This window comes from Zosterops lateralis, assembly GCF_965231275.1.
Source record: "Zosterops lateralis genome assembly, chromosome: 7".
Taxonomy (NCBI): Eukaryota; Metazoa; Chordata; class Aves; order Passeriformes; family Zosteropidae; genus Zosterops; species Zosterops lateralis.
In genome coordinates, this window is record NC_139767.1 from 12,979,033 (window position 1) to 12,992,641 (window position 13,609).

Sequence of the window (13,609 nt, forward strand, 5' to 3'; positions counted from 1 at the left end):
AAGCACTGGATCCTACAGAGGACATTTGGATCAGGATGTGGAACAAAGCCTGGACTAGCCTTCACAGTCCCATGGGATTCAAAGCCCAGTGTCTGATTCAAGGCTATCTCAAGAGGACAGTTAGTATGATTCAGTGCCAGCGGTCACAGTCCTATAAATAAGTCATGAACCATAAAGTAAAGCATGTGAAAGTTTCCATAAAAGAAGTTCAGCTCTGCACAGCCTTCACAGCTCACGATAGCTGTGCACTAATCATTCATACTGTTCACATGAAGCAAGCCCCATCAGCTCTCTCTTCCCTGCTTTGGTATTAATCATCTTACCAGGCACAGTGTCAGGGCTTGTTTCAGAGTTGCCAATCCAGGTGTCTGTAGGCTGAAAAGACCACGTATAACCGGTTGCCAAGTCGTGTGACCAACCACAAAGGTCTTCAGGAAGATCAAAGTTGCAGTTGAAGTTTGCAGGGAGTTGGAAATCTTATAAAAAGAAATAGAAGCAAAATAAAGTCAGATTAAATAATGACCTACCCATGAAGGGTTGCTATTAAAAAACAACCCAAAACTAAAATAGCTGGCAAGCCATCAAAACTGAAGAAAGCATGAAATCTCACTCACTGATGCTTTTAACCTATCTCACATTTCCTCAGCTCCAAGGATCAGCCTGAAGTTCTGCATCATCAAAATGTTCACACCATGTCCTGTGGCTAATCCACCAAACTAAGCAAATATAAAAGCAACAAGCAAATGCTTCCAGACTCTAATCAGCACCTTCTCTTCCTCCCCTACAGTGGTCAATATTAAATGCCTTTTTAAATGTCAGGGAAGAGTCCTTCCTGAGTGCCCTATGCTCAGCAGTTCCTGCCTGGCTCAAAAAGGAGAATCTCAAGTGCTCCAGAAACCCAGCTCCTGAGTGACAGACCTAGCCACTTGCACCAGACGGGAGCTGTCTGTCATCCTTGAGAGCTGTCACTCACTGCTTCCTACCTTCTCATGGAAATGTTACCAGGGAAAATGTGGGGCCACCATGAGCTCAAGCTTTTGGATTCTGAGTGAAAGAAACCAGCCTCTATTTCTAGCTCTGCTATGGACTCACCACATGGTCGTTGGGCAAGTCCTTTAACTTTCCATCTTGAAACAGGAGCAGAGTTAATTCCCCTGTGACAACAGCTTTGAAAGATCTGGAGAGCTTTGCTGCAGAGACAGGGCTGTGGGCAGGCGGGTGCATGCCAGGGCCTGTGTGTGGCAGTGAGGCAGCTGCTGGCTCTTTCAGTTGAGGGAATCAGTCATGTGGCATGGAGGCTGCAGAAATGGGCTGAATCCATACCAAGCACTCAGCGGACATGTATGTCTGAGCCTAATTATAGGCCAGGACTTTCCTGAGCAAAGAGGAAGTTTTAAATCACAGTGCCCACAAAGTGAGCGATAGCCAGAAGGAGGTGAGTGACTCAAGTGATAGGCATCAGGCGAACTTCACTGCAAGGGGCAGAGGGCTTTTTTTACATACTCTTACTCCAAAATAAAACAATGCAGACCATGGATCCTTTTATTCCAATCTAATCTCGTACCCTGGAGAGCAGCATTGTTTCTGTTTGGCTGTAATAAATCTGATTGTCCAGAGAAACACACTCATTGTTTTATGGAGTATGAGAATGAAAATTGTTGCTAAATCTGAGGGAAGCTGACAGGGAGGCTGGTTCCACGCTCCACGGCATACTCTGCTTGCTCTCTTGCCCTGGATTGCACCCAGGAATTGTGTTCTTGCATAGACTGTTACTGGCCTAAATTTCCTCTCAGCACTTTCCCAAGTGCCTCAATGGCTGCAGGGCTGCACAGGCTTATCACTAAAGCAAAGCAATGAGAATTGGGCCCTTGGAGATACTTTTGCAACTTACGTTTCTAGAACTAAAGTACAGTAGAATCCCCATGGGAGGTGTGAAAAAGCCAATTAATGTTCTTTTATAAATGTATTTATTTTAAAACCCCTTAATTTTTTATCTGGAACTGAAAGCTGAAGTGACAGAAGTCCTAGGAGCTATCTCAGAGGACAGTTTTTCCTTGTGAGATTCTTGTTGAAGTTCTTGTGTAAATGCTCCAGTGCTGAGGCTCTGGCTCTGCTGTTGCACCCAGGGAATACATTTCCTGAATACTCCACTGTACAACTAACCTTGCACAGCTCTGTCAAGCCCTCTCCTCTTCATCTGGACATTTCACAACCTTTAGATGGTCATATCCCCTTGCAAGAAGCAGAAGAATATGATGTCTGTTTTTACAGATAGGGATTTAAGGCACAGGAGATTAGCCCTCCCCTAGCACCGGCTCTTAACAAGCACAGCATGGGGTCTAAACTAACATGCAGCTTCTTCCATCCTCAGAAGTAGTCAAGTGCTACAGATCCCAAACCATTTCATGTGCAGCTGACAGCCCTCTAAGACTGGGTAGATGAAATCCTGCATGGAGTTAGTGTTCCCTTCTCTCTACTGCCCACACAAGGAGCCCAGACTGTCCTAAATTTTAAGCTGCTGATACTATGGAAGATGGTCCTTAAGCAGATAAGCGTTCAGGACATCAGTCTTCAATACATGTTGTGATTTACTTTGTGACCCCTGCAAAAGGAGCCCTACATGCCAGGCAGTCTGAATCACCTTCTGAGTTTATGACATCCAGCCAAGAAGTGATCTGGAATGGAGATGGTTCTAAACAGGGCACTAAATGAGTTTCTTCAGGTCATGTAAGGAAGCTGGGAGATCAGTTCTTCATGTCTTGTACCCTAGGGACCACATTAGTTGCTATCTCTTGCTCTTCCATACTTCCTTGATAGAACTTATCAGATTCTGGCAGATTTGTTTATGGGTTGGTTTGGTGGTTTTTTTTTTTTTTATTCCTGGCCTACCACTAATAATATTACTCTAAGCTTTCCAGGAATCAGCTCCATATATTGGAGCTAATGGGAGATAAGAGTATTTTCCTAGCTCTTAACCCATCAGTTATTGAGATAAAGATGCTCTGCTCTGATACATACCCTCCTCTTCTCCACAGCTATCACCACAGTCGGTTGCCTCTGCATCGGTTGGATAGGGAGTGGTGGTCTCTTCACTCTTCAAAGTGGGCACCAGTGTCTCTGCAGTGGGTCTGACATCTGAAAAAAAAATGGAGTAGAGAAGCTGTTTGCAACAGACAGTACAAGAAACCTAGGTAGTAGAAACAAGGCAAAAAACTTTTTCTCACATTCTTATAATGGCAGAAAGAGATAGAACAAGTATGCCATGAGATTTTCACGTGCTACACATGTCAGCATAGTTTGAACTTCAAGTGAACTGTCTTTCTGTATGGTAGTTCTATGGATTTGGAGTTTCCACTGAACAAGCCTCTTCTCTAGACATACACACCACTTTTTCTCTTAATTTTTTAATCTACAATCTACACGGGTGCTGGCAATCCACTTAGCTGTCATTACTGGATAAGTGAGATCACGGGCAGAACATCTTTTTCTTTCATAAAGGCATATGACACATTGAAAAAACACACACAACATTCCCACCAGTTGTGCCAATTTATAAAACAAGTCACTCAAACCCACAAATGATGTAACCGCAAACGGACCCAGAGGATCCCCTAGTGAGCTCTGGCTCACTGCAGAAAGCATCTGGTTTCGCACTCCAGGCTCTTGACGATGCTTTCAAAGGGTCTCTGTCCAATTTCCCTTTCTCTAACGTGGCCCATGTGTAACAACCTCCAAGCAGGTGTCAGGGGAAATTTAAGCAAGAAAGGGAAGGATATTAACATCAACAGTAAATGACATTAGGTTCCAGCAAACTCTCCTTTTATGGGTGCATTAAGTGGAGTACAGCAGACTTGATTCTTTCCACTTTTAGAAAGAGGCAGCTTTGCTCAGTTATGTGTGATTGTGTTTCTTTGTCGGCACCCTTCAGGATATCGTTTAATAAAGCCAGAAGCAGGAGGAAATGGGTAAATACATTGAATACTTTCCATAGGCTCCTTTATGCCCTTTTATTTTCCTGTTATTAAACATGTTGTACACCAACTGTCTGAGTTTTTTTTTACTTTTTTTTTTTCAGTGGCTGTCTTTTGTACAGGATAAAATACCAAATAACCTCAAAGTCTTTTAATTTGTAAGTTCAAATTTGTTACAACCCCATAAAACTCCAAATGCAACCAAGAAGCAAATTGCAAGCAGCCAGGCACAGAAAAATGTCATAAAAACAGAAAAGAAAAAAAGCAGCAGCAGGTGAAAGCAACATATCAAAAGCTGGAACTTATTTAGAGCTGGTACATTTTTTTAGGTTGTTGTTCCTGTATATCAAGATTTATAGCTGAAATGTGACAATGTGGAAGGACCTTGAAAGCCAAGTCCCATATGGGACACAGATGCTGAGCGGATGTAAATCAACAGTGTTGCATTGCCCTGGACAAGCCGCAGAAATATATCTTGAAAAATCAGTTACCATGGCAGAGCTGCAACACGATGGTTACAAGAGATAATGAAAATAACAGGCAGGACAGCGTCATGTGTGAAATGGAAAGTGAAAAAGAGAGGTCTTGCTTGCTTGCTTTCTCACTCCTCCCTGCCCCTGCAAGTGTCTGTTTGACTGGTGGTAACTGCTAATCAAAATGCAAAGTCACTGAGCAATTGAAACCAGATGTTTGGAACTTCAAAGGAGAGAAACCCAGCTGCAAGTGAACATTCATCATTCTCCACTCTTCAGAGGAAAAATTTTGGCAGCTCTTTGAAAGAAGGCAATTGCTGACTGCCTGCTTCCCAATTTTTGAGTTAGTAGCCTGCTAGTTTGTGAGCCTAGTTGCGGCTGTTACCTGTTTAGCTCAGTAATTAAGATGCTTGCTGCTAATAAGAAATAGAAACACCTGGGCAGGGTGCACATGAGCTTAGACCCTCACTTGAAAATATTTTTAATTATCTTGTTTTAATCCATTTCTTAATCTTGTTCCCAAGCAAGTGCAATTACCTGGGTTTTCACAGCCACTTTTGTAACATGCCTTGGTCCTCCCAGCAAAAGAGAGCCCTGTCTGGGGACTGTCAAGGCCTGCTGCATGTAGCCAGCCTGGATTACACATGCAGATAATGCCATGGGTTATCTCTGCTCCCCAGGTTGCATCAGGGATATAAATGATTTTTATAACATGGTGAATCCACAAGATTACAAGCCCTGCTCTGATTACAAAGCTGTAGATTAATAAAGCTACAGATATTTATGACCTGGCAGTTGAGTTTTAAACATTACAATGTGCAAATTATTGCCCAGACTGGGAAATGACCATAAAACACCTTGCCTGGAAAAAACATGTGCTGTTGCTACTGATATTGAAAATGAGCATGGACACATGTGAAAGGAAATTTGGGCCAAAAATAGCATAAGAAATTAAAGATGACAAACCCCTCATACTCTCTAAGCTGGGGCAGTGCAGTGGAAGGGCTGGCATGCACATGGCTAAAGGTCCTGTGTGACTGCCTCCCTTTGTGGCAGTGACGCAGTGCTATCTATGATGCACCATCCAGCAACAATCTGCAGAGATCTGGCAGCTGGAGACTCCTGGGAGCTGCAGGAAGCAGCAATGTGGGAGCTGCCTGACCACTTCTGCACAAAGCCCTCAGCTCCTGCTTCTCGCACCTGCTTCTCCCATAACATCCTAAGATGTCGTAAGATTTAAATTAAGATCTAATCTGATTTAAAGTTTAAATAATTTATAGTGGATTGCCAGTCCAGGGGGATATTTACCATTGACTTCAAAAGTGAAAAATTATCCTTATTGATAGTGTGTACATGTGTTGTGTGATTTGCTGTTAAGTGTTTGCAATGCATCTTGCAGTACGTCACAGGAGGAAATTCTAGTGAAGACTGCGCAAGAGGGTAAAAAAAAAGCTTTGTCTTTCAAGCTTCCTAGAATGGGAATTCTTACAAGAAAATGCCTTCTACAGATGTGTTTATAAAATGGAAATCATACCTCTTGATCACTGACATCTGGACTCCAGATTCATATGTAAGCAGATTATTAAAAAATAAAAGATTAAAAAGAGGACAACTAGCCGCTGGCACTGCAAAGTTAGCATCAGACCCAGTGACCCTTTGGGTGCATTTTTTGCTTTTGGGGATGAAACCATGGAGAAATCAATCACCACTGAACCTCAGAGGGTCAGAGGCACAACCTCTTACTGATCCCAGTGAACGTGTGAAGTCAGTTTTCATCTCTGTATTAAAAACAATGGTGGCTGAAAGGCACACCACGTGTGAAAAGCAGGTAGGCAAAAGTGAACAAATTTCCTGGGTCTAAGGGATGTTTGTAGAGATGTCATAGAGTTAACTCCCCAACCTTGTCTACAAAAAGGTTTCCACATTGGGTTCAGTGAGAGAGGAATTGTTGTTATTACAGCAAAGCCTTGTTGTGGCAGCTCAGGATATGAAGTGTTGGTCACTGCACCTCTGCTCCTCCTCCTACTTTTTGTCTTATTATTTGGACTAAAAAGACCAAATGTCCTCTGACATAAGAGACTGTGAAAGACTATACAATGTCAAAGTAAAAGATCTGAAAGGAGTGTGAAGGAAGTTGAGGACATTTTCTGCATGGGGCTCTGTGTGAAAGCTTGGAGTCCAAACGTTGCTGCTACATTCCTGCATCAAGGCCAGTTCTTTTCAAGGTGGAAATAAAAAGGTAGGGCCAAGCCGCCCTACTGCCTTCATGGCTGCAGTCTCCCTGCCACAGCATGGCTGAGGCAGGACCATAGCAGGAAATAACCTTAAGTTTGCATCTTGCTGGTTTAGTGCTTTGCCCCAGAGCAGCCAGTGGGCAGAAGAGTAGGGGTTCCTACCTGTCCAGTCACAGCCCAGCACCTCCAGGCGCATTCCTATTCCTGCTGGGGACCACCTCTCTGGGTGCACTCGGATGTACTGGGCAGGAACAGGGTCAAACCTCCGGACTTCAGGGATGTCGTAGTGGATGTTGCCTTCAAAAAGCTACAGAGAGAAAGAGAGAGAAAAGGCAAGAGATGTGCGCATTTCACATGCTCTCAAGCAGATTTGGTATTCTGGGTCTGGCAGAACATGGCCACAGTTTCAAGTAGTTTAGCTGCCCGACTCCAGGCCATTGAGCCCAGCTGAGCAGAAATTGGGCTGTTCCTTCTTAAGTTTCAAGAGGACCAGCCAGGCTATTTCTAAGAAACTTGCACAATCTCTCCTGGCCTCTGCTCAGAATCCAGGGGTTAGATCCTGATCCAAGCCATGCAGGAGCAGCCTGGGGAATAGCCACTAATTTCACATATAAATAAGATCAGATCTGTCCTTTGGTAAATAAAGAAGCTACTGCATGTTCTAGGATGGTGTAAATGCTTGGTTTTCCTCACAGTCCAAGTATTGCTGCTTTTCAGCTTACAGGCACGAACTAAGGTCTGTGGGGAATAAACAGATGGCTATAGATAGCATCAGCCCTCATTTGAAGGATCAGGAAAAATTAAAATTTACCCAAAACTTAAGCAGAGGAGTATGCATAAAAACAGAACAAGCAGTAGCAGAGAATTTATTTATTCCTCAAGCCCATTGCCACTCCCATACCACTAAGCAGAAAGGTTATGGGGAACTCCAATGCTAAGGAAAAAATACGGGGAATTTCAGGGTCACCAGTGACTTCAGAAGTAGAAAATTTCCTAAAGAGGAGTTGTGACTCATCTTCCTCTTTCAGACATGCACACCACAACAGCCACACCTTTCCCCATAAAATATATAATTAGTTAGTGAAAAACATAATTGCTTTACACAAAACATAATAAAACAATCTTTTGAACTCTGACCTGCAGGAGCTGGGAGAGGCAGCAGGTAATGTCCACATCCCCAGGCCTGGTCCACAATAGAGAATGAAAAGAAATTTCCATCCCTGGGGAAAGGTAGAACTCAGGGCCACTAGTAGAGATTTGGAGCAGCACCAAGGGACACAACCTGGCATTTCATGGTGACGACCCCAAACTCTCAAGGTCTCTGTGGGAGTGGACAGCCAATTTCCCAAGACCCAATCAGCCAGACTTAAGCTAGTCAGAAACATATCCTGTTTTGCAGCTGCTCCAGGCAGTGCCTTACCTTGGCTTGCATTGTTTTGGGGTCCTGGATGAAGTCCCAGTCCTTTCCATTCATGCTGTAGGCCACCTTAAACTTCTTCACAAAGGAACGGGACTCAGTGGTGGTCACACTGTCCCCTCCACGAGCCCCCTGAATAATGACACCTTTGATGTTCTTCGGGACACCAAGGTCCACCTGCAGCCACTCCTCCCCAGGCTGGGCTTGGGGCACACGAGGAAACCAGCCCGAGCGGCTGCTCACCAGGCGGGCCATGCTGGGAGACCAGTCATAGCCTCTGATGGAAGAGGCAGAGATCTGTGAGTCAGGAATGAGGCCAGAAAGCATTCCCAGCAAGTTGGAGCATGGTGAATCTGCAGGGAAGGAAAGGCCATGAACAGTCAGGGGAATTGAAGGGAAGTTCTCATGGTTCTTCTCACAGCATTAAGCTCTGGACACTAAACCAACACCAGCACTGGGCATTTCCCCCTCCCTCCAGGACCTGGAGTCCTGTCTCTCCAAGCACATCCCTTGTGATGGGTGTCATGTGACATGCTAGTCACAGTGTCACCATTCCCACCACAAGCAGCCATGACAGTGGCAAGGGACAGCACCCAAGGACAGGCTGCTGGAGGGACAGAGAGGAGCACTGAAGCCAAGGGGAGGAGGGGACCCTCACCAGTGATGCGGCAGCCATAGAGCTCCAGCCTCAGGGCAATGCCGTTGTGCCACGTCTGGGGACGGATGCGCACAAAGCGTGTGAGCACTGGGCTGTGGATCTTGTTGAGAACCACCTCTGTGGCATCCTCATTGGCCTGAAATGTCTGCAAGGGAAGGGAGGCACAAATGTATATTTGCACACACTGTTACATCCTCACCAGATAAGCAGTCAAGATAATCGATTCACCAGGTAAAACCAAGGAAAGGCTTTCTGGTCAGGCCCAGCCTCCAATCAGGGCAAGCACCAGGGGCCTGCAGGAAGATGTGAGTTGCTGTCAGGAGAGCATGGTGGACAGACTCACCTACCAGGCAGGAGGGCCAGGAGCTTTCTGCCTGAATGCCTCTCACAGCACTTTGAGGCACCTAAGACTATCAGGCCTCAGCTGCTCCAAGCTTGCCCTCAGACCAAGATCTGCTCCAGCACAAATGACCAGATGCCCCCAAATAGGCTGACATCCTGACACATCCTTACACTGAGCTCCACCAGGAAACATCATGTGCAAGCAGTGGTATGAACAGGAAGGATGCACCTCTGCCTGGGATGACAAGCTGCTGCCTCAGCCAGCCCCTTGCCTTTGCCTCTCCCATGCACATGCAACCTGCCACATGGAGACAGCTTTTTGAGAGTTTATGATCCCACATGGTATGAAATGGCTGCTGCCTTACCAGATGGCCATAATCAATAACTACCAGATGGATGTTAGATCCACCTCTTCTGCCCATTTTTTTAATAGGCCAAACAAGGATTGGATACATGTAATTCTATTTTAGGCTGCAAAGTCATAGTGGGGGAAAAAAAGGGAGGGAAAGAGGAAATACCCAAGGGGAGGGTAATTTTCAACCCTTTCTCTGCCCCAGCATAAAGCACTAGAGCTCACAAACCAAGGCTGCAGGCATTGCTTGCTTTCATTCCAAGAGCTTCAGGACAGGGCTAGACTATCCTCCCATCTCAGCCAGGAACCACATCCACACTGAGGTGCTGGCTGGGTTCTTCTGCAAGCTCTCACCATGTGTATGTGTACTAAGCACTAGAGTTCCCAGTAAGTTTATCTCGGGAAAGCAGGAGAGCGTGATCTTTGGCACCAGTCTCCTGAGAGGCAGGAGTCAAATTATTGAGGACAGAAGAAGGGGTGAGGCAGTATCCTGGCCCCTTGCCTTGAATAGCAGCTAGGAAGCATTTTGTAAGCCTCTCTTGGCTCTAGGCTTGCAGATGGCACATGTTACTTCTCTTCTCCCAGGATCCAGCACAGCAGGGCATGCAGAGGCTGTTTACAGGGCTGTTCACAGCACCCCAGCTTGCTCTAGGCTGCCCCTGCACATTGCCATCTACTCCTTCAGGGTAGGGAGCAGCCACCCCACAGAGGGAATCAGTTGCAAATCTGGCTGGTAATTGGGATGAGGGGTTGATGTGAACTTGAGCAGAAATGCTAATCTAGAGAATATATATCATGCTGCTACCGTTTAGCAACACAGCATGGTTTATGTGTTTTTAATATCCTATTTTATCCTGTCTGACCTCACTTCCCATGCTTTTCCTTGCTCAGCAGACACCAAATACCCTTTTTTTCCAGCAGGAGGGCTATAAGAAGAGTGGTTACTGTGAAACACTCTCCAGGCATATGTATGTGTGTGCATGTTTGTGTGTGTGTGTCTTGTAAACCCATGGGCACAGACACACAAACACACACAAACAATTTAAATGGATATATTTCCACACCACAGCAGAGCCTTCAGCTTTATGCCAACACAGAAGCTGACACACAACACCTTACTTCTGAACCTAACACCGGAGAACAGGAAATGTTTATCTGAGCCAGTGCAACTATTTAGCACAAGGAGCAGCATGTCAAGTCAGACCAAAGGTCCCTCTGTCCCAGAGAAGCGCTCCTAATGGTGGTCCCAGCAGATGTCCAAGGGCAGTAAGTCCAGTGGAGTCTTCTCCTGGCAACCTCTATTTGCTTCCCAACATCAGCAGAGTGAAGACTCCCTGAGCCAAAGGTTGCATATGGACCAGCATGTTTAACAGTCACTGACGAGGTTTGCTGCTCTTTTTGATTTAACATATTTCAAATTTTGTTCTTTTTTAGCTCACTTCGCACATACGAGCATCAGGGGCCGGAATCCAAATTTACACCAGCATAATTTGTTGCTGACTTCTGCACAGTCAAGCTTGACAGAAAGCAGAAGCAGGACTGAGCCCAAAAACTTTATCACTACTAGAGGCATCGCTGAAAACATCTCTTAGACAACCTTGGTCCCAACTACCTGCTGCCAAGAAGAGCAATTTCAATTCTGCTTTAGATTAAGAAATCAGCAACCCAGGCTAGATCACATTCAACAAGCTATGAACTCTGAATCTGGGCCATGACACTCCAGACTGCCAGCTTGTGAGGGCAGAATCAGCACCTGACTTCCGGCTCGGCTATCAGCTGCACTGGTAGGATCTCTTCCATTGAACCTCGCTGCTGAACAGCCCCAACTGAGCACGGCAAGCCATCGCTTCACACCCTCTTCAGCATAACAGAAAGGGGCCACTTCCAGAGGGCACGTGCATGGTGCTGTTAGAGACCTGAGGTATTCCCACGTGCCTGCTCTTTCAGCTCCTTCCCAAGTGGAAATGCATTGTGAGCCTGCAGGTCCTGGTGCTGCTAACCAGGGTCTGACCCTGACCGTCTGGTTTCCCTGTACTGAAAACGCTGACCCCAGGGCTCCAGCACACTGTGGAGAGAGGCCCATTGGCTTCAACAGGCTCTACATCCTGCCTCAAATTAGCACTCACAGCATAGGAAGAACTAGCAAGAAAATGTGTGAAATTGGGAGTGCCAAGAAAGCAAAGACTTCTTCCCTCTCTACCAAAATAGAACATTGCTATTCCTCCCGTCCTATCTGCTTCCCATCCCACTCAGCACATATTTTGAGCCAAGTCTTTGAATGGTGTAAATCAACATATCACCACTGAAGTATAAGAAGTCACAGTAATTTACACCAGCAGAAAAAAAAAAAAATACCTGGCTGTGATCTAGGGAAATAGATAGATAAATAGATATACACTCAGCGGAGAGCGCACATACCTATGCACATGAACACACACTCAAGGGTGATGGAGCCAGAAGACGAATGGGAAAGCCATTAACAAATTAAAAGCACCTTCCAAGAAATGGTCAAGGGAACTTGCTTTCACTGCTGCATCAAAAAGCTGCCTATCTTCTCCCCATACTGTATGTTTACTTCCGCTTTAGTCCAGACAGCAGGTCTGCATGTGAAATTAAATTGATAATCAATGAGATCTGACCTGCCTAATTAATTTGCTGCAGAAAGCAAGTGGTAAGGGGACATGATGTCCAGGTTAGAGGAGGACTGAGAAAGTTTTCCGCATGCAAGCTCCACACCAGCATTTACAAGTTGCATTTTTGACATGTTGGAACCATCATAGGGTGATGGGGAGGATTGCTGAAGCTACATTAGTTCCAGTGGATATGGGAATTGTGCCATTGGCAGTTTGGAGTGAAAGAGATGAAGGACAGAGAGACAAAAAGTGCCATGAAGTTGAAAAGGCAATGAGTCAGGGAGGGGGTAGGAGGTAATCTCTCTCCTGCTCTATTTATTATGCTGCTTGGCCACTATGCAATTTCTTGGGGTGCTGAAGAAAGTGGCTGAGGGAGGAAGAGGAGAAGGCCAAGGATGGCAGCAGCCCTGCCTTCATCCGTACGTATGTGTCTCTTTGGACCACTAGATTTACTGCAGGATTATGTTACTCCTGTGGAGACAGAGCCCTGGAACAGAGCATGCTAACAGGATTAGGGCTTCAGGATTTAGACAGAGAAGCATGAAGGAGAAAAGTAGGGGAGATTATTTTCCTTGTCAGATAGGGAAGGCATAAAATGGGGCATGTTTGATGGTGGGAGGATTCTGGCTCAAGTGGAGGGTGGATAGTTCTGGATTTATTAAATCCAGGAACAAGGAGTTAAAAGGAAAATGATACTTGGCAACACTCAACAAAGCACAGTGTCTGGGCAAGGCACAGTGTGCTAGGCTGGGCTTGCCAGCTCTGTGTCTTTGAAAGGCTCCACTCAGATTTGGGAGTCATCAGGGACACGAGGAGTGGTACTGTGTTAGCCTGCAAAGGAGATATCAGGCCCAGAAATACAAAGCTGCAGCCTTGCTAGGAAAGCCAGGGCTGTAATTCTCCCCAGGTACTGCACCAAGAGTGAATGCGCAAGGCTGCCTTTGGCAAAGCCTGATGTCTTTGTCCTGCCTGCAAAAGCAGTCTGGGACCTGGATGTTTCTGGGCAAATCCTCTACACTATGATGTTTCTGTGCAGAAACATCAGTGCCCCTCTGGCTCATTTCACCAGTTTTTCCTGAGTTTTCCAGATAAAAAAGTCACAGGACTGAAAGCTTTCCTCTCCTTCCTCAGGTAAATAAGTAGAGGAGATCTGATTAAGAACTGAAAAGACAGGTACACTCCCAAGGGAAGGCATAAGGGTCTTCAAAGAGTCATCCTCAATATTCACTGCCAGCACCAAAAACCTCTGATGTCAGAAAAACCTCAGCTCCAAATGTACAGGTGAGATATTGCTCTTTGCAGCAATTCAATCTTTGTGCAGCTACCGCCTGAAATGCCACCCAGGAAATTACCTAATAACAAGCACAAACCCATCAAAATTAGTTAGAAATGAAAAATGCACATCAGCTGGATCTTTCTGCTATTTATTGTCCATTGACTTATGCAGATTCTGGAAACTAATGTTTCAGTTGCATTTTACACAGAGAGGCAATGGAGAAAGTGAGAGCAGCACTCATCATGGTCCCAGC

The 13,609-nt window shown here is 45.5% G+C and overlaps 1 protein-coding gene across 3 annotated transcripts in view; it reads right to left on the reverse strand.

Annotated features, from left to right (window-relative positions):
• Window positions 1-13,609, reverse strand: part of NRP2 (neuropilin 2) — a 90,282-nt gene that overhangs the window by 34,638 nt on the left and 42,035 nt on the right. For all 3 annotated transcript variants that reach the window (XM_083864786.1, XM_083864785.1, XM_083864787.1), the window contains exons 8-12: window positions 8,754-8,898; window positions 8,099-8,448; window positions 6,841-6,985; window positions 3,019-3,135; window positions 324-476 (exon numbers count right to left, since the gene is read on the reverse strand). In XM_083864786.1, coding sequence (XP_083720912.1) covers window positions 324-476; window positions 3,019-3,135; window positions 6,841-6,985; window positions 8,099-8,448; window positions 8,754-8,898 — 910 coding nt within the window. The remainder of the gene's footprint in view (window positions 1-323; window positions 477-3,018; window positions 3,136-6,840; window positions 6,986-8,098; window positions 8,449-8,753; window positions 8,899-13,609) is intronic.